Source organism: Podarcis muralis, chromosome 3 (genome assembly GCF_964188315.1).
Source record: "Podarcis muralis chromosome 3, rPodMur119.hap1.1, whole genome shotgun sequence".
Classification (NCBI taxonomy): Eukaryota; Metazoa; Chordata; class Lepidosauria; order Squamata; family Lacertidae; genus Podarcis; species Podarcis muralis.
The window spans coordinates 36,332,507-36,354,655 of record NC_135657.1 but is presented as its reverse complement, the minus strand read 5'-3'; the positions used below and the strand labels follow the sequence as shown (position 1 = coordinate 36,354,655).

General features: G+C 40.6%; 1 protein-coding gene across 1 annotated transcript in view; it reads right to left on the bottom strand.

The window, feature by feature from the left end:
- KIF6 (kinesin family member 6) overlaps window positions 1-22,149 on the bottom strand; it is a 151,446-nt gene that overhangs the window by 96,579 nt on the left and 32,718 nt on the right. Inside the window, exons 8-12 of the mRNA XM_028724406.2 lie at window positions 18,231-18,374; window positions 17,342-17,428; window positions 17,020-17,123; window positions 4,862-4,967; window positions 2,664-2,787 (exon numbers count right to left, since the gene is read on the bottom strand). Of these exons, the coding sequence (XP_028580239.2) occupies window positions 2,664-2,787; window positions 4,862-4,967; window positions 17,020-17,123; window positions 17,342-17,428; window positions 18,231-18,374 (565 nt within the window). The remainder of the gene's footprint in view (window positions 1-2,663; window positions 2,788-4,861; window positions 4,968-17,019; window positions 17,124-17,341; window positions 17,429-18,230; window positions 18,375-22,149) is intronic.

Genomic DNA, 22,149 nt, shown 5'->3' with positions numbered 1-22,149 from the left:
ATGTAGATATACCATGCCAAATTTCAGTTTTGACAACTCTTCAATATTTTAATAACATTTATTATATTAAGGTTTTACAGTGGTGGGATACAGTTTGACCTATCCAGATTAACCATGCAGTGATTCTTCTGACTGTAAAACATCTAAATATTAAACAACATCATATAAAATGTGGTTCATGTTATATAAATGGACTTTTAAACCAGAACTGATTTTAACCCAAAATAAAGGGTTTTTTGCCCCAATTCAAAAATAAAATGCTGTTATCTGCCTGCAGTTCTTTCAAATAACCAAAAAAACTAGAATACAGTAATTATATTTTCTATACCTTACTAAAACTACAGCTATGTATATATTTTCTATGAATTTATAGAATGCACAGCACTATTTCAAAAGCTAAATTTTATATATATTGAATCTTAAGTTTAATAAAAATTTACATTTACTCTAAATCCACAGTTCAGCAACATTTCATTTGACTAAAAATAACAATTACAGGAAATTCAACTTTTTGAATGGCAATAAATAGTGCTTTATATAGCATTGCTATTTTCCATTATTATTATTTTTAAGAAAGTGCTTCACATAAGGTTCCCAGAAACCTGGATCTAGGTCAGGACTAAGCAACACACTAAAGCTTTTACATCCAGGAGATTAAACTAGCCTGCTTCAGAGCAGGCAATAAGAGTAAACCTTGGAGTCTGGTAAAAAAGGTGTAGCAAACGTTTGTTGCAGAATTTAGTGGAAGAACTCACTTAGACAATAAAAATACAAACATGATGTCTAACCCAGCTAAAATACCAATATGTCTCCTTTCAGAAAGAGGCTCCCCTGACCTGCAGCATTATCTGTGTGAGGGGGAGTTTATGGGACAGGAACAAATAGATGTCAGTCTCTCCCAGCTTCTGCCCCATTCTGGTGAGGACATGCATACTCTTGTGGTTCTGGGATTGCCCTGCCACTGTGAGAGTGCAGGTGGAGTGGAAATAGTGGCTAGATTGCCACTCAGCCCAACTGAAGGCAGGAGGAGGAGGAGGTGAGTGGGGAATGATACAGGCGAACATCAGGCCCTCTGCCCCCCTGTAGAAGCAGCTGTCTCTAAGAGGCTGTTGTTCTGAAAGGCATTCAACATCAGGACTAGGCCCCACTGAGGATGTAGACCATCTACCTGTATGGCTGCAGGTGCTCAGGAGACTCCCCAAACCAGCCTGCTTTGAATTGGTGCTGGGGAGGGAAGCTATAAACCATCCTGCTGGGGTCAGTGAGCGGCACTGCCCACATGTATTACCCCCAATGGGTGGTACCAAATGGATTCTCCTCTTTGAGCCATATTATATGGCAGCGGCGGAAGCAGCCGCTCGGGCGCCTGGGTGGAGCGCCCAGGGGTGGGGCGAGCCACCCATAGGGGCAGGGTGCACCGCAGGGCCTCCAGAGTCTGCCTGCCTCCTCCCACTCAGCTGCCCTACAGCTGGGGGGAGGCAGCGGGCGGACCGTTTGGGCAGCGCGGAGCCTGCGTGCGCCCAAGCCACAGCGTCTCTCCCAGGAGAGACGCATGGCTTGGGCATGCTGCAGGCCCCGCAGTCAGTGCCACCCAGCATTTTGTCACACACCCCCTCAGTGGTGACACCCGGGGCAGCCTGCACCCACCGCACGCCCCTTCCTCCACCCCTGGGTGCAATGAGGGCTCACTGCCTTAAAATAATTTCATTGGGCATGGTTTTACATGTGGCCCTATTTGTCTCTTTCTCTAAGCCTAAGGCAGGGTTCTTCAACCTTGGGCCCCCAGATGATGTTGAACTGCAATTCTCACCATTCCTGACCATTAGCTAAGCTGGCTAGTGATGATGGGGGTTGTAGTCAGATGACCTTTTCTGGGGTCAGAAATCATTCGTATTTGCCTCTGAAGTTGTAAAATGGATCAGTGGGGTAGGAGACAGGAGGGGACATTGCCCTCTGAGATTATTGTGTAGTTATGCAATCATACAACTTCAACTGGAAGGCAAATTATTGATTCATGGAAAATAAGGTCCATGCATATTTAGGTGGGAAATAACTTAGTTAACTCATCATATCTGGAGCTGGTTATTACAGTAGCTAGAATATACACAACGCTGTTATGTTGTTCTCAAGCACACGTATAGGATGGTCTGAGATTATCCCTAGAAGGGTATGACAAAGGGCTATAGAAATCCTCTGCGATCAGGGTGCCTGCAAGAAAAATGAACAAGGGCAATAGCAATAATATAAGGTGGATGGGTGGACTGTCCCTGAGATAGCCAAGCATAGTTAAGGAGAATGCTCACCTCATACAGGGCTTGGGATTTATCTCTCTTCCCGAGACAGAGCAGAGCTGCCTCATCCCTGTGGTAGGTGGAATGGTGGTGATGGTGGGGAGATGAAGTTCTATCTTGAATTAAGGGAGGTGATTGTCCAGTGCTGCTTGACATGGAAACATCAGGCAACTTCAGAGGGAACCTGTATCATCAGCCTTTTCCCTAGCTAGGATGCTTAGGTATGAGTAGTTCACTATGGAAAGCCAGGTTAATACCTCAGCACACACACACACACTCTTTAGTCACATTGCATTTTTGAATTGACATGTAAAATTAGTGGCCATTTTACTTGAAGACTGGTGACTATCTCAGTTTCGTTGACAAGGATACTGATTTCATTGTCTCGTTGCTGCAGAAGATCCTTCAACTTCTTCAACTCTTCATATCCAATTGAATTATTAGTTTCTGATGCAAGCAGATGGTTGTTAGGTAACTTTGCATTATTAACCAATCTCTATTAAATGGAACAAAAGCAACTGTCAGTTCTTTAGTTTTGACATTCTGTTGACCTACCTCTATCAGAAGCAAATTGCACCAACTTATTTAGCCTAGGTAAAAGACAATGCTACTGCTGCTGACCACTGCAGTGGTCCTCTTGCCTGTCTTCTCGTTCCACTTCAATCAATTTTGAATGCAACTGTTACTTTCATCACTTTTATCTGATGTCATTCTTCTCTTCCAGCCTTCTGCTCTCTCTGTTGCTTTCCTCTAAAATGCCATTTCTCATCCTTACATTTAAACCTCTGTTTCTAGTGACATCTCTTTTCTCATCTCAGTTTATTTCCTGCTTTGCATTTATACACAATTTCTTTTGCCACTGACCCCATTTCTCTACATACATCTTAATGTCTTGTCCTAAATCAGCAATCTCACATATTTTTCAGGACAAGAACTTGCTTTTTGGGATCCAATTCTTCTTCTTTTTTATCACATGGTAGTGTTTCTAACACAACTTCTGCTCAAGGTCAGTAGTGTATCCAAATCTACTAGTGGAAGACCAAAGCCCCAAATGACTTTCTTTAAATATATTATCTACACTCTCTTCTCAAACTACCTCTCTCATCAATTCCAATCTATCAAAGGGCAGTATTCAACAAAATAGTTCAGCCCACACAAGAATTACTGCTTGCACAACTGGATTTCCCTCTCCCTCACATGCAGCCCACAAATCTGCTCTGGAGGGTTGAAGAACCACAAAACAGATTTATGGGTGCACCAAAAGAGAAAGAGAACATATTGTGTTGTGCAAGGAGAAATCTTTGCACTAACAGAATCTTTAGGCCATATTCAACCAAGTTGTGGTGCTAGTAGAAGCTTGCTCCTTGATCTACGCTACACCCATCACCCTTTCCAACTCTGCTCAGGAGGGTTGAAAGAACCCCCAGAATTTAGTGGTGAGGACAAGAAGAAGACCGTTCTGTCTGGTAAGCAGAAATGCTTGCGCTGATGAGATGATCATATTAATGTGAATTCTCCCCCTTAGTCTTCATGCTAAGTCAAATACAAGGGGGGGGGGGGAATCCGTCTCCATTTCCTGGACCAGCACAGCTTCTTTCAGTAAACCCTCCTTTATTCCATCCTTGATACTCCCTTAACAAACCTACCCTTCTCCCTTTATCTTCACTCTGTCTATACTGAAAACAATATGAGCAGGCACCCTGGTGTATTTACAATTTGTCAAAAATAGCAATAAAGGGATTCTCAACAGTTCTTAGGGAATATTAATTAAGCAAATGTGCAATGTTAATTTAGCTAATAAAGCATAACTATTTACTCTTATTTCTGGAATACTTCAGTAATGAAAGTTTGGCTAACCCATAGGTAAATATGGATATATAGTTCCCAGCTGAATAAAATATGGCTTGCTTGTCTGTTTATGTAAGATATATAAGTGGGTTTCACACAGTGTATAAAATTATTAAAACAATAATTATCCACTTTTTGCAGTAAATGAAGATGAACTACTGTTTATGTCGAAATTGCTGTTTCTGCTTCTTATCTCTGCCCTAAGTGCAAGATGATTCATCAGAAGCTCTTGTAGTGGTAGCTGGAGCCACTTCTCCCCAACCACTGGCTTTGACACTTGAATAATCGTTTTTTTAATAAAAACCACATTTTAAACCATGGTTTCGGATCCTCATTAGCAAACAGACATTAAACCACAGTACTCCCACCTTGGAAACTCTGATTTGAAGAATCCATGACCAAAACTGATGCTTGAGAAAAAGGAGTGCATGAGCATAGTTCTCATTCCAAGCTTACTAATTAATCTAGGAACATTACATTCAAACCAGACAACTCAGATTCTCTCGATTACAATATGCATACCAAAAGCAATTTATTTTCTCCTGTGAGAAATGAACAATGTATTTAGTGCTTCAGTTGTATCGTTTTATGGAGTTCTGATTTGGGGCTTTTATTTCCTTCTCCCTCTCTCCCTGGAATGTATAGTAAATGAAAACACATGGAGTGTTATTATTGTGTTGAAGGCTTCCTCACCCCTGAAAATGGCAGCCAATGAAGCATACCTTTAAATGGTTGAAAGAGTGTTTGATCTTCCGCATATCAGCTCCTAACTCCAATGTGCTCTCAGGATCCATATCTTCCAAAAAACTTTTAATCTGTTCGTCTACCCTAAATTCAGGAGGAAATACGACCTTTCAGAAAATATACTTAATCTTCAGAAGATAAAAGCAAATAGGCATACCAGACTGAGAGCAAGCTTGTTTCCAATATACCACAACTGGTGTTTTCCAATATACAGTATCACAAACGGATATATTGTTTTAAAATAATGTTTAAAATAATGTTTTTGAATTTTTTTAAAAAGGTTTTGGCTACAGTAAGTTTTTTGTTTTGTTTTAAATGTCATCTCAACTAGTCCACTAATTTTTGGGGGGAGCAGACCTATTAAAATTCATGGACCTAACGTAGTCACTTTCATTAATTTCAAAGGGTTGACATCAAGTAAAAGATGGATGAGTATCACCCAATCACCAAAAACTGAACTACAACCCTCTGGAAGAATAGTGGGGGAAATATCTTTATAACATTATCATTTCAAATTTTGACTTGCTTCTGGAAACCAAGGATTAGCAAGTTACCACAGTCACTATATTTAGGGGAAACAATCCTGTATGCCACTACTGAGCCCCTTATTTTCAGAATAATTATTTCTTGAAAAATGAAGTGATTGCATTTAGCAACTATATATAGTCAGCAATACTGAAATTAATGCTTTAACACTTAAAAGAAAAAAAAGAACCATTGTTGCACTCTGGCAACCCAATTGTGCCCAGAGAGGCCCCAGAGAAAAGGAAGCCCTCCACCCAGCCAGCTCTAGTGACTCTCAGGAATGGTATTTGTACATGACTTAATTGCACCAGAGCAGGAATGGGGATCTGTATTTGAATGTGCGTTTCATTGAAAGCAATGTGACTGTTGTCTCTCTCACCACATAGAATCATTTGCAGCCGGATGCAAATGTGAACGTGAATCTTCACTTCCATTCTGTTTCAACTTATCATGCACAAACAGAATCCGAGAGCAAATCTTTCCCTTCCATACTGAGACACTGATATTCACAGTACCACATGTCCTTCCCTATGCAGGGCTCTTTCATCCCATCAAAGAGAATAGGAGTCCTGGTATATGAAGGGCACAGTAGAAGTATCCAATCAAATTTGAATTTTGCAGCTTTTTTCTTATGCACCAACATGCCTTACTTTGCTGTTGTTGTTGCTGCTTTTTTTTTTTAAGAATGTCATTGACTTTTAAGGTGGAATCAACACACATATTAAAAAACACTGTTAAAATGTTTTTTAAAAAATGTTTTGAAAAATATATTGAATTTCCCATAGCTCACTATCACCATCTAGTTTCACATTTGTATACTGCACTTTACAATACACTTAAAATGACTTATTAAACTTTCCCTAGTGTGGGAAAGACCATGCCAGGCAAGGACCAAAATTTGGCTTTTGCACATGATTTAGAAGACATTAAGAATAGTAATTTAACATTGAAACAGAATCCTTTCCTCAGTTGTACACACTAAAGTACACCATTGGGCGGTGATTAAAAAAACACTAACAGCCATAAATTAGCAATTGCTTACAAATAATGTCAACTCCAGAATATTATTAGGATTAAGAATAGCATACATGAACAGCAAAGCATGACTAGGTAGTCTAGTATTCTGAATTCCATTTTAACCCTCTTATGCATTTGCAATGGATACCCCTGTCAAGAGATATTTAAAAATATGTAGAAATTTTCCCTCTAACCTGTAGCACTTCATATACTATACTTCTGGGATAAATACTTCTGAACTAAAGCAGTCAAATAGCTTTTATTAGTGAAAAATCAAGCAGCAGGACATTGGACTCTGAGTGGTAGAAAATGAAGTGCTAAATTTGCAGACATTAACAATCTAATGATCCAACATGGATAAAATTCTAATTTTACAACATTAAAGCTTGAGATAATGAGGTGTTAGAAAGCAAAGCAATACTGAATGTTTAATTTTTTTAATTTAGAATTGTGTGCTAGAACTATATTCAACAATCCTTTATAACATTCCTTATTTTTATAGTGCATTGAAAACAAATAACATTTTTTTAAAACTATCAACTTAAGTGACATCCAACATTAAATTAGTAATTGCTTTCTAAAAGTGCAGGAAGGTTATGTTTAAAATTCCCAATAATATGTAGGATCACATGGCTATGAGACACAAGAGATGAGACCAGTGCACAGAGGAATTTTGGAAGCCCTCTCTTTGACCTTATTTGTAAACTATGGTTCATTTATAGCTGCTTTTGTCTTTTACAACAGACCCTGGAATATTATATCACGTGCAGAAGTGAAGATCACTTAAAGAACAATGAATCGCCTAGGATCAGCCATGGTCTTCAAACAAAAATACCTAAAACTGGAGTTAAATGGCAAGGGATTGTAAAAGTACTATATGTGATAATTCAAGTATATGTATGCAATGATCCTTCACAACAGGAATAATTTAGTGAGAGCACAACTGGCTTATCATTGCAGAATAAAGGGTAAAGGGACCCCTGACCATTAGGTCCAGTCGCGGGCGACTCTGGGGTTGCGGCGCTCATCTCGCTTTATTGGCCAAAGGAGCCAGCGTACAGCTTCCGGGTCATGTGGCCAGCATGACTAAGCCACTTCTGGCAAACCAGAGTAGCGCACGGCCGTTTACCTTCCTGTCGGAGCGGTACCTATTTATCTACTTGCACTTTGATGTGCTTTCGAACTGCTAGGTTGGCAGGAGCAGGGACCGAGCAAAGGGAGCTAACCCCATTGTGGGGATTCGAACCGCTGACCTTCTGATCGACAAGCCCTAGGCTCTGTGGTTTAACCTGTATAAGCGACTTCTACAGTTGAGAAGTGAAATGTATGCAGAATGAACACAGTGAGCCTTCACAGCGGCACTGATTTGATTAACACCTTAGCATTCTACAAGGAAAACGACAATCAATGCAGCAAGAAGGACTAATGGGGAATATTGTTATAAGAGGGGACTGACAGATGTGTCCAAAATACAAAACTCTATTGGTGGACCATATTTATGAAAAAGATGCTGTATTAATTTAAGCAAGTTATATTTCTAGGTCACCACTTCAATAAATTGCATCACTGAGTCTTTGGCCTTTAAAAGTTGTACAGATGCTAATCATTATGTGGTATAAACATTTTTAAAAACAGAGGCCAATGGATGCTTTTTAGCCACATGAGATAATTGTATAATGCCCCAGGTCCTGATTTCCTCCCTCTCTGAGTCCCAAATTTTCAAGTAACAAAAGCTGCATATCCTTTTTCTTAAATTACTTCCAAGCAAATGCCTGCATATAAACCACTGTGTACTGAAATTAGCCCCAGCCAGCATGGCAAATTGAAGTCAACTTTCAAATATTCTACAGCAAGACTGTTGGTACAGATAGCTGCTGGCACATAACTCTGATGCTTAAAAGCTTGCATTGGCTACCCTTATACTACTAAGCCAAGTTTAAGGTTCTTGCATTAACAATACCCTAAACAGCTTGAATCCAGGATATTTTAAGTACCTCTTGATAGTGGGAATCCGTTGTTTGTGGTCTCCCACAGTTCAGATGCATGGCTTGTATCCTCCACCAGTGAGCACCCAATTCTGTGGAATTACATGCTGGCTGAGATCAGATACTGGTGCCTTAGTAAATATATTTTTTCTAATTTCAGAAGGCATTTGAAGTGAGTGTTTCTAATCTTACAGTTAAAAAGTAAAGGTACCCCTGACAGTTAGGTCCAGTCATGGATGACTCTGAGGTTGCACGCTCATCTCGCTCTATAGGCCAAGGGAGCCGGCATTTGTCCATAGACAGCTTCCAGGTCATGTGGCCAGCATTACTAAGCATAGCTGTCAACTTTCAGATTTGAAAATAAGGGCTCAGCAGCCTCACCTGTCCCGGGGACAATCTACGGGATATCTAACAATCTGGGATAGCAGCGGGAAGCAGCGAGAAACGGCGCTGGAATAAGGGAATTTCCCGCCAAAAAAGGGAAGTCTGACAGCTATGTGACTAAGCCGCTTCTGGTGAACCAGAGCAGCGCACGGAAATGCCATTTACCTTCCCGCTGGAGTGGTACCTATTTATCTACTTGCTCTTTTTGGCATGCTTTCGAACTGCTAGGTGGGCAGGAGATGGGACTGAGCAATGGGAGCTCACCCTGTCGCAGGGATTTGAACCGCCAACCTTCTGATCGGCATGCCCTAGGCTCTGTGGTTTAGACCACAGTGCCACCTGTGTACCATAATCTTACAGTTAATTGTAACTAAATTTATGATGTATGCTGCATTTCTATTGCACCCTGCTTAGAAACCATGGTATTAAGCAGTATATACATTATTTAAATGAATGACTGAATGAACGAACACACAAAATGTATTGTAACATTTAGTGCAATAATAAACTGTTAAAGACTGGAAGGTATACAGGTGTCAATCTTAGTGATGAGGCTGAACATCCTATTTTCAGTCAACGACCAACAGATGCTGTTCATCTTTTCTTTAACATGTCCAAGAAAAATGATTTCATATAGTGTACAAAGGATACAATTTCCATTCGAAGAAAACCTTCTGTGGAAGCACACAAAGAAGCTAGGTTCAAAAGCTGGGGTTATATATATAGATATATATGAATGAAAAATGGTTCCACTATTTCATTACACATAGTATTTTTCAGCTCATTTGAGTTGTGGTAATATATATTAGCGGCAAGATTTGATACCAAATACTCTCCTGCCATGAATCAGAAAATTAATTTCTTATGTTATCCTGTAACTGAAAATATAGTTTATTTCAATGTTTATTTATAGTACATATTTACTTAGCTATAAAAATATTTATATTACACTATTCTATCGTTAAAAAGATCCCCAAGGTGGTCAACAAATCTCAATAAAGCAGTAAAAGCAGGTCAGAATATACCTATACAATGAGCAAGTAACAAAGAACAGAGCCAGATAAAACTATCTGTGTTTTAATTGGTCATTATTCTGCAAGCCTTCTGCTGAACATTCTACAAAAGAGATAGACCTTTGTAATGTGGCAGAAGCCAAGCAGATCTTTCTTGGAAAGGTGTGTTCAACAAGTGTGGTGCCATAACTGATGAGACCATGAGTGCTGAAGTATTCTTTTCCTGCAATTAGTTGGAGGTGGAATTAAAATGAAGGTTCCATTAAAACATAGCGCTATATTAAGTATCACTCCCTTTCCCCTTCCTATCCTTTCAGAATTTCTATTTTCAGTGAAAGTTCCATTCAGCAAAGATCTCTGGCACTTCAAATAAATGTTACTGTATGCAAGTTCAGTTGTTTTATTGCTTCCTACTGATTCCAGCTGTGGAATTAGTGAATAATTTCTCCTTAAATAGACACTCTTGGAATTGCCGCATGTCAGCTATTTTCCCTATGTGGCGGGTGGAAGAATCATTCATTCATCTTTTAATTATTACGATCTAGAGTAGCAAACAGTATTATAAATCACTATAATCATTATAAAAATAAAAGGAAAAAAACAAGAGGAAAGCAGTAAGTAAACACTATCTCCCTATTACAGGGGGAAAAATGACACAGGGTGTTTTCCAGAAAGGCCTTTCAAGGGAAAACTATTCAGTCACATCCCAGCTGCTATCAACATGAAGCAATAAAACTGGCTGAACCTGCAAAGAGGAAGTGTTCCATTCAAAGGTATAAGGGGGAGGGGTGCAGAAAAGCTTGGGATTGACAGTTTAGAAAGAACTGCATAGAATTATAGAAGTGTAGAGCTGGAAGGGATCATGAGGATCATCTAGTCCAAACCCCTGCAAAGCAGGAATCCGGATGATCTCTAGAAAATGAGTACTCAAAAGATGTCAATTCCATAGAAAAAGCAATGTGTGGGAAATGTAGAGAAGGGCCTATAATTTGTATCCCTACTGTGGCCCTGGGATGGGTGGAGAGGCTTAACCCATAGGATAGCGATCAAAGAATTCATATAGGTATAAACAGGTTGTGAGAGTCCTTGAAATATCCAAATTGTAGACTATTTAGGACCTTATTGGTCAAAAAGCAAGCCATGAATTGGGGTAGAAATGAACTGGTAAGAAGTGAATCATAGAACTATAGAGCTGGAAGGTACCCTGAGGGTCATCTAGTCTAACTCCCTGCAATAATCTAGCATTGTGGTTAGAGTGCTAGACCAGATCCAGGTTCAAATCACCATTCAGGCATAAATCTCACTGGGTGACTTGCTGCCAGTCATTCTCTCTCAGTCTCATCTCTCTCAGGGTAAAATCTAGAAGGGGAAAAATCCTATATGCTGTCTTGAGCTCCTTGCAGGAAAAAAGGGTAAGATGTAAATTTGATATATAAAAGAAAGATAATGTTTAAATCAGTCTGCTATGTACCCTCCTAATCATATTTTCAGATACCATATTACCTACTAGGTTTACAGTCCAATGCTTGAAGCAGATGCATTGCTGTATGAATTTGTAGGACTATTTCTATTCTGTTTGACAATATAAAAGTAGTAAGGTAAAGATATTAATAAACTAAAGTCCTAAGCCAGCACTTGTAATCTGTGCCTTAAAGTGTTCCAACTGGCATGGATTCTGGAAGCGTGGGTGCTATGGAACACAGCAGTTTTGATTTGAAATCCTGACTTTCTGGGCAAAGTTAAGTTGCTAGTGAGCTCATCTGGCGGAAGAACTTATACCAACATTGTCCAAACAAAAAAAGGCCTCTCCCTTTACTTCTGGCATGCTCCTCATAAAATATAAAAAGGAGAAAGATTCCATTTAAATCCAGCGTTAAAAACCCTATAATACAGAAGCCTCTAAGTATACAGTACTATCTCCTTTAGAGAGAATGCATGTTGCTATTTAATCTACTTTTTTTTTTCAAATGTGCGCAGATGCTGGCAACTATTACTAAACAAGAAACACCAGTTTAAATGAACATTTATAGATCAGTTTCATATTAAGAAAGCCTGACAACAGCATCCAATGGCAGTAATTCAAAATCTGAAAGTTGTTGTTTAAACTCAATACAATAGATTTTCAAAATAAACAGCAGAAAAAATGCAATAAAAAATTTCTGGAAAAAATGCAATAAAAAATTTTCAAAAAACAACAACAAAACACAAAATAAACAGCAGTATTTTTGAAGTACACAAACTATATACCCAAGGTTGTAAGTATCTATATTTTCTTTAAACTTACTTTAAAGTAAATCCCATTGAAAAGTGGAACTTATTTACTAGGAAATATGCACAAGACTTAGCTGCAAAACTGAATACACTTAGCAGTCTATGCTACTTAATTCAGCACGGTGCACATAATATAATAATCAAAGCAGAAACTGAAGGTTAGATTTTTCCAAAGAAGTTGCAACTTTATTTACAAGACTGCTTATTTATGTTTTGTGCGTGAATCAATTCACTTAAAACAATCTGAACATTTGGTTTTCATTTCATTGCAAATGTCATGAAAGAAAAAAATAAACAGCTGGACTTAGTTGAATGGACATTGTCAGGGATAGGCGGGGTCTGAAGGGTGGGCAGAGGAGGTGGGGGTATGGGAGGATAATCTGGGGAAGGGGTCATTGATTTGTGGGGATCTGTACCACCCATGATGCAGGGAGAAGAGGAAGAGGCTGGGCAGTCAGAGACGGGAGAAGAGGAGGCAGGGGAAGAGTTGCAGGAAGGCGCAAAGGTGGAAAAAACAGTCCCAGATACAGTCTCTACCATCCCCTCCTCCAGGGACAAGGAAGGACTTAAAGCAACAGGAGCAGCTGGAGATGCTGTGCAAGACAAGTCATTGGTTGCTTGCACACACTATATCAGAAGAGGGGGTTAAAATGTGCTGAAGAAAGCATGATGTGCTGTTGCTCCAAATGTCTACCCAAGAAAGCTCATTGGTGCCAACATTATATAACTTTAGGTACCAAGCAAAAGCTTTCCTCTATAACCAGACTAAGCATTCAGCCTGCTAGGCAGAATGAACCCCACTCTCCTCCTGCTGCGTATTGTTCTGTGTTTTCTTCCAACTCCCCAGTCACTTGCAGGGGGGTATAGGAGGAGGAGGGGAGTCCCACTGCAGAAGTGGAAGTCCTTGCACACGGCTTTCGCTGATAGGACTCATTAGATTAAGGTTACCAGATTTTTTTCAATGAATCCGGGGACACTTTTCAACTTCAATGGATTTTGTATGGGGACTGGTTTGTAAATCCAGGGACTGTTCCCGGGAAACTGGGACGTCTGGTAACCTTACATTAGATGAACCCTGCCCTTTGTATCTCATTCTTTCTCAGGATGATATACACTGTGCTTATTCTATTCTATCTAGTCTTGTGCTGAGGGTTAGGCTTTGCAGTAGTGGCTGGCTTCATGTATGGCCACCTAGCAACTTTCACTGTTGACAAGGAAATGAACAGAGACCTCTTCAGTCTGACTATTCATCTGGGCCACTTACTATTCAAAACAAATTGTTCCCCTGGAAGCAATTATTGCTAGGTCCATTATTGTTTGAAATATATGCCTCTGATGTTTTGTGTGCACATCTGAAGCGTGAATCCAGCAATGTTTGCACACACAAGTACACTGGCTAATGTGGAAAACTGACTGACTGAGTGCACATTCATGGATTTGTTTCTCTGTAAGATGTGATGTGATCCCTAGGTATCCTTAATAAATAGGAACCATGCAAATTGCTATTACCCTGTATACAATGTGTCAGTTCTACATTATGCAATAAACATTTCCTTTTCTTGTAAAATTATATAGTCATCTGAATCAATTCAACATTAAAAAGACGAAAATCTGTTGTATGTCATTTTGCTGTCACCAATTATAAGTAAGTAGTTGAACAAAGCAAAACTATAGCTCTGTGGCTTTTCTGTGGGTTCCAGGTAAGTGCTTCTGATTCAGCTTCTCCTATCTGCTTGATTTGTTCCTATTTTTATTGGCTGTCTTCCACAGAGACTACCTGACCTCAACTCCTGCCTCATTCTTGCTGGTTTTCCAGATCAGCTTGTGCTTCCTTATTCAGCACTAAATTCCCAGCAACAGACTCAACTTGGCTCCTTGACCAGTAGACTGTTTGTACATGTCAGCCCCTAACAAGTTCCTGTTCTCCTGGATCATGTTCTGAGTATATTTAAATCTAAATTTAATTTAGCTCCTCAGTCTGAGACAAAAATGTGATACAGTTGCAATTTAGGCAAATGACGTTTGCATGAATAACACCAGTGTATGCAGCACCAAGGAAATAATTCTGCTGCTCTATTTACCACAGGTTACACCTGCTAACATACCATGTCCAGCTTAGATCACCACATAATAAACAGGATAACAGTAAGTTAGAATAATTCAGAGGAGACCAAGAATATAAAACTGGCATAGAAACTATGAACAATTGAGAAAGATAAGGGGCTTTCTCATACATCAGATCTGGATTGCCTTTGAACCTCTCTCACTCAGTTTATGATAACATCTGTTGTTTGTATATCAGAGGAGAACCACTGCCGGTCAATGCCAAAAAAGTGAATCATTTGAACCCATGGTTCAAGGTAGCTTCCTATGTTCCTAGGAGGAATGAAAGAGGCATTCGTAATGCAAATAAGCATTCTTGCCAATGTAGGCTTTATAGTCACATCACAAACTCAACTGAAACAACAGTTCCTTTATGACTCCTACATGATAATGCCCTAAGGGTACAAATACAGAGCTACAAATACCTAAAGGGATGACGAAAAGGTATGAAGCATTAAGAATTTTTTCCTAACTGCTGCTCAATGGAAGAGATTGTCCAGAAACATTATGAAATCTTATTTCCTGGAGGTTTTAATAAAAGACAGGGTAGTGTTCATCAGCCCTGTGCAGATATAATGCTCTGAATTCCTTAACCATGATTCAGCAGTTAGGAGCAGGTTGTGGGATCACACACAGACAATGGGTTTTATCCTGATATTTCTTCAGAGGGATCTGGAATCTGATATAAGTATATCAAGGCCAACCATGTTTCCCTCAGTCCCAACTGGGTAATGTATACCATGGTCTCTTTGAATCCAGTTGTGTGGTGGCTGGTATCTGAAGTGCTGGAACACCTACTGAATGATCCAGATGTCTTGCCTATGTCACAAGCGCATGAAACAAATTTGCCTGAAACTTTTATACTCCTATTTTTATATATAGATGCAAATTTAGACTGCCTTTCAGAGGGGAGAAAACAAAGAATGGCTCTTGCGTGTATGGCATGCTAACAGGATTTTCTGGACCCAGTGCACTGTAAGTGGATTGAGTCCTCCACCCCCAGTCAGTTGGCAAGAACTGCATCATATGTATGGATTGCAACTGAAGCAAGTCCTGTACAACATGACACTCCTCCTCTCCCCCCACCTCTTTCACCACCACCCCTTTGCCACCCTATCCAGCTGTTCTAGCTTAGGCAGTGGTTCAGGCCAGCGTCAAGGTTCTAGTGGTGTATGTGTGCTAAGCACAGAGTCCAGAGACACCCTATGACCTTATGCTAGTATCAATGAAGAATCCAGGAAGCAAAGTCAGATCAAGAAAAGTTAAGTGCCATCAAGGCATGGTCAGACAAAGCAGAGAGTAGGTTCCAATAAGTGAGATCAAGCAAAGCAGAGGTTATGATCTAAAGGAAAACAAGCAAGGTGGGTAGCACTCTGGATAGCTCCAAAGAGTGCCTAGGCTGGAAGTCATACAAAGTAGACTTGAATACTGCTCCAACAACCAGCAAACCCACACTGAGTCTCAAATAGGACTACAGCTTCCTCTAAGTAGCTAACCCCACCCATTATTAGTGAAGTGCCTTATTCTTAAATGGCCCAGCCTGTTGTAGAAGCTACTGACTCCAACAGTTTGGTGGAGGCTGGGCTTCCACCATGATTTCTGAGCTGGAGTCCTCAGAGTCTGAAGAAGGCAATATGACCTCTTCAGGCTGGAGAGACATTGGTATCAAGGGGCCTTTTGGTGCTGAGACCTCTGAGGAAGCAATGATATCAAAGGCTGGTTCAGAGGGCAAATCTTCCTCCTGGTCCAAGTTGTCCTCTGAATCCCCAGCAACTTCCCTCATCGATAGGGACTCAGAGCCCTGGGTTATGATACCAGCAATTATCTGGGCAAATTAAGATGGGGGGGGGTATCTGTTGTGGGTCTCATCGACACTATGCTTTGCAATGTGCTCAGCCACCCTTTAAGCACAGAGTTGTTTTAAAAAGAGGGGAGAGACAGGAGATCCAGGAACTGGTTTGCCACCCCCTAACAGCAGCCCTGCTGATTCCCCTGTAAGGACTAAGCCAGCTGTTCGCTTAAGAAAACCTTTGCAGCCTGCTATCATGGATCTACAGTTTTAGGTTTACTAATTCACGTGTTTCACAAACACAGCCAAGCACATTCTGCTTATATAAAGTAGAACCACAATACTAAACATCTGGGCATAGCATAATTTATACATTCAAGCTGACTTTGGGCCACAAGAAATTAGCTCTGTAGCACTTCTCAACACAAAGAGCATTTCTTGAACAATTGTTAAGATTTGAGCATTACAATACTCAATTACTCCTAAACCCCAACAGGAATCTCACGCCACCACCCACAGAAGAACTAAATTGCAGGAATTCACAGTTACAATTATTCACCCCTTTCCTTCCTCCTCGCAGAGAAAGGAGTACAGCTGTGTACCTTGCAAGATCATCCTTATCTCATCCCCTTTGCTTGCTCCTCTTCCCACCAGTCCAGGAGATGTGTATGCTGGGCATCCACTAGTTCTCCTTCCCCTGGCAACTAGATATCAAACCTGCAACCACCCAGAATTCCAGATGTGTGCCATGGAGGCTCTCAGGTGAGTTTACTTTAGGGTTCCCCCTAACGATTCGCCATAAGCAGCACAACATCCCCAATCTTCACATTCCCATAACTGCTTTCCATGACAAGCAATCTAATCTGACACTTTCTGTTGTTTATAACCCTAATTTGAAATATATTACTTGAAAATTAGGTCTATGGAAATCTGTGGCATATATTAGCATTTAAAATCAATGTGCTAAGAATTGAACTGATTCTTATTATTCCACTTACTAAAACATTTCAAAGTAAGAGGAGAAAAAAGAAGCAAGACCAAAATATTACTGTTGTAGCTCTTCCTCTGTCAATTCTTCTTGCCTTTGTTCCCCAGTCACCATGGCCAGTTCATTTCTTAGGTCCTGAACTTCCTTCTTTAGTCGTGCTATTATCTGCAACAATGAAACAGGTGCCACTTATTGGCTGAATTTAAAGTTATGATTAAGAACTTTGTTGGGAATCCTCTCTCATCTTGTATAATTTTTCATGATTTTATTTTGTCAAACATGAAGTGGATGACAGACTGAACCTTTCAAAACTGCACTGATTTCTTAAATTAATTTGAATTCCTGAAAAATGCTAGGTATAAATAACAACCAAAATTCCTTACCAGTCTGGGGTCAATTTCTTCATTTAGAATGGCTTCATTCTTAATAAGGGCAACTCGCTGAGCAAATCTACAAGTCGATATTGATTCCTAAATGTAAAAAAAATCTTCTTAACATGCAATTATGGACAAGTAAGTGTGCTATATAATTAATAAACTAAATCAGCAATCTTTAAAACCAGGCTTCCTCAAACTCGGCCCTCCAGATGTTTTTGGCCTTCAATTCCCTTGATCCCTAGCTAGCAGGACCAGTCATCAGGGATGATGGGAATTGTAGTCTCAAAACATCTGGAGAGCTGAGTTTGAGGACGCCTGTTTAAAATAGACAACAGTCTTCAAATTCAATGTTCACAGAATAGCAGCAAAATAAACACTTGAAGTTCTCCAGTCTCTGAAATCCAAACTGAAGATGGAAGTAAATAGTGTCAAACAGATTTGGCAAAATGCAGCAGAAGAAACCAATACAAGTGATTTCCAGCATCTGCATCTGCAAAGACGCGATTTCCGGTGCCGCGGAAGTGAGTAACCGCGCCACACTTCGCCAGTTTAGCGCAGTGCGTGGGGACTCGCCAAGCAGGCAGCTTGGTTCGGGGGTGGCTTGTGGGCCGGTTAAATGACCCCCGTGGGCTGCTTGTGGCCCATGGGCCTTAGGTTGCCTACCCCTGCCCTAAGCCATTGTATGGCTTAGTGTTGCATGAGAACCAGCTTAATATAGGGTTCAAAATATAGCGTTTACCAACTACTCTGGCAGTGTTGCATCACTTCGCAAACTAGGGTTTAGGGTAGAATTAAATCCATCAGCTTATAAAACATATCTGAATGAAATTAAATGGATAAATTTAAAATACTAACTCTTGGACAGCAAATTATAATAAAAACTGAGAGGACATACATCTATGTTCCTTTTGTCTATTGAGAGTGTCGCAATCATTGTGGTCATACAGTTCCCTCCTAGGCTGTCTCTTAGCACCGAGGTCATCATAGAATTCCTGTAGGGAATATGAGACCTATTCTTCTCCGACAGAGCAATGATTACCTGCAATAAGAACAGAAATGGAAACTCTTAGAACTCTGGTTTTGCTCTTGAATATTTGGACAAGTCACTCTAATACTGGAAACGCTTACTTTAAAACTGAGAATTTTACCGACTATAACAGTGGCATACATTAGCAAATGTCAGACACTTTGGCTCATGAAGACTCACTCTGGTAGTGGGTCAGCATAGACACTATTGCAGTGGTACCAACTGTGACACTATTAATTTATTAGTTTTTTTACCCTTCATTTTGGCACCAAAGGAGCAGCCCAGGCCTACAGATTAAACAATAGCATTAGTATACCAGCCAAAGAAAAACCCTGAACTTTCCTGCAGTGACTTTTTGTAAAGTCACAGAAATGGCACAGGATAGACCAGGAGCTGCCAGTGTGGTGCCTTCCATATGTTGCTGGCTTTCTATTCCAATAATTCCTGGTCATTGGTCACACTTGTTGGGGCTAATTGAAGATGAAGTCCAACAATATCTGGGGGGCATCATACTGGCTATCCCTTGGCTAGATCACGGAACTGCTAGAGCTTTGAAGCATTGCCCATTTCTTCCTTGCTTCGGCCAACATTTTTTGTTTCAATTGCCTCAGTGAATGAGCGGGATGAGTTCCCTCTGAATGGTGCATGAACCGATTTCTGATTTTATTTTTTTTCCTTTGTAGCCTCTGTGTAGTCCTACAGAAAGGACATGGTGCTGTTACCCAACAGTAGACTCTCCAGGACTGGGAAATATTTTGCACTACTGCCTTGCTCATATCAGATCCTTTCCCCACAACATGCACTGTATAATGTTTGACAAAGGTTAGTAGAGAGGACTACATAGAAACTGGTGGACATCTGGCATTAAGACCCTTTTATTTAATGCTACTGAAGATGCTTGAGCACATGGAATTGTAGAAAACACTTGGATTTGCAAATGACATTGTCACCTCATGGCTGGATAACAGAAACAGGCTGTAGTTATGATCCACCAAGAAACTGTCCAAGAAGAAGCAGGGAGTCCCTTGTTTTCCACTGCAAAGCAGTATTTAAGTAAGAGGTGTATTGTAAATCAAAATTAAGAGCACTTTTAATATTCAATAAGCACAAAATCCCCTTCATGGATCACTGCCTTGCCGTGGCGAAGTGGCTTGAAGAACTCAGAGAAGCTATGAACTACGCCGAGCAGGGCACCCAAGATGAACAGGTCATAGTGGAGAGTTTTGACCAAACGTGATCCACCTGGAGTAGGAACCGGCAAGCCACTCCAGTATCCTTGCCAAGAAAACTCCATGGACAGAGACAACAGGCATATAAAAGTTATGACGCTGGAAGATGAGCCCCTCAGGTCGGAAGGCGTCCAACATGCTACTGGGGAAGAGCGGAGGGCAAGTACAAGTAGATCCAGAGCTGATGAAGCGGCTGGGCCAAAGCCGAAAGGACGCTCAGTTGCGGATATGCCTGGAAGCGAAAGGAAAGTCCAATGCTGTAAAGAAAAATATTGCATAGGAACCTGGAATGTAAGAACCATGAACCTGGGTAAGTTGGAGGTGGTCAAAAATGAGATGGCAAGAATAAATATTGACATCCTGGGCATCAGTGAACTAAAATGGACGGGAATGGGCGAATTCAGTTCGGATGACCATCACATCTACTACTGTGGGCAAGAAACCCGTAAAAGAAATGGAGTGGCCCTCATAGTCAACAAAAGAGTGGCGAAAGCTGTACTGGGATGCAATTTCAAAAATGACAGAATGATCTCGATACGAATCCAAGGCAGACCTTTTAACATCACAGTAATCCAAGTTTATGCACCAACTACTGGTGCTGAAGAAACTGAAATTGATGAATTCTATGAAGACTTACAACACCTTATAGAAGTGACACCAAAGAAGGATGTTCTTCTCATTATAGGGGATTGGAATGCTAAAGTAGGGAGGCAAGAGATAAAAGGAACAACTGGCAAGTTTGGCCTTGGAGATCAAAATGAAGCAGGGCAAAGGCTAATAGAGTTCTGTCAAGAGAACAAGCTGGTCATCACAAACACGCTTTTCCAACAACACAAGAGACGACTCTACACATGGACATCACCAGATGGGCAGCATCGAAATCAGATTGATTATATTCTCTGCAGCCAAAGATGGAGAAGCTCTATACAGTCAGCAAAAACAAGACCCGGAGCTGACTGTGGCTCAGATCATCAGCTTCTTATAGCAAAATTCAAGCTTAAACTGAAGAAAGTAGGAAAAACCACTGGGCCGGTAAGATACAATCTAAGTCAAATCCCTTATGAATACACAGTGGAAGTGAGGAACAGGTTTAAGGATTTAGATTTGGTGGACAGAGTGCCTGAAGAACTATGGACGGAGGCTCGTAACATTGTACAGGAGGCAGCAACGAAAACCATCCCAATGAAAAGGAAATGCAAGAAAGCAAAGTGGCTGTCCAACGAGGCCTTACAAATAGCGGAGGAGAGAAGGCAAGCAAAATGCGAGGGAGATAGTGAAAGAAACAGGAAATTGAATGCAGATTTCCAAAGAATAGCAAGGAGAGACAAGAAGGCCTTCTTAAACGAGCAATGCAAACAAATAGAGGAAAACAACAGAATGGGAAGAACCAGAGATCTGTTCAAGAAAATTGGAGATATGAAAGGAACATTTCGTACAAAGATTACCATAATAAAGGACAAAAGTGGTAAGGACCTAACAGAAGCAGAAGACATCAAGAAGAGGTGGCAAGAATACACAGAGGAATTATACCAGAAGGATATAGATGTCTCGTACACCCCAGGTAGTGTGGTTGCTGACCTTGAGCCAGACATCCTGGAGAGTGAAGTCAAATGGGCCTTAGAAAGCACTGCAAATAACAAGGCCAGTGGAAGTGATGGTATTCCAGCTGAACTATTTAAAATTTTAAAAGATGATGCTGTTAAGGTGCTACACTCAATATGCCAGCAAATTTGGAAAACTCAGCAGTGGCCAGAAGATTGGAGAAGATCAGTCTACATCCCAATCCCAAAGAAGGGCAGTGCCAAAGAATGCTCCAACTACCGCACAATTGCACTCATTTCACACGCTAGCAAGGTTATGCTTAAAATTCTACAAGGAAGGCTCAAGCAGTATGTGGATCAAGAACTCCCAGAAGTGCAAGCTGGATTTAGAAGAGGCAGAGGAACTAGAGACCAAATTGCAAACATGCGCTGGATTATGGAGAAAGCTAGAGAGTTCCAGAAAGACCACAGCAAACTATGGCAAGTTCTTAAAGAAATGGGAGTGCCTGATCACCTCATCTGTCTCCTGAGAAATCTCTATGTGGGACAAGAAGCTACAGTTTGAACTGGATATGGAACAACTGATTGGTTCAAAATTGGGAAAGGAGTACGACAAGGCTGTATTTTGTCTGCCTGCTTATTTAATTTATATGCAGAATACATCATGCGAAAGGCTGGGCTGGATGAATCCCAAGCTGGAATTAAGATTGCCGGAAGAAATATCAACAACCTCAGATATGCAGATGACACAACCTTGATGGCAGAAAGTGGGGAGGAATTAAAGAACCTTTTAATGAGGGTGAAAGAGGAGAGCGCAAAATATGGTCTGAAGCTCAACATCAAAAAAACGAAATCATGGCCACTGGTCCCATCACCTCCTGGCAAATAGAAGGGGAAGAAATGGAGGCAGTGAGAGATTTTACTTTCTTGGGCTCCATGATCACTGCAGATGGTGACAGCAGCCACGAAATTAAAAGACGCCTGCTTCTTTTGAGAAGGGCAATGACAGGCCTAGAC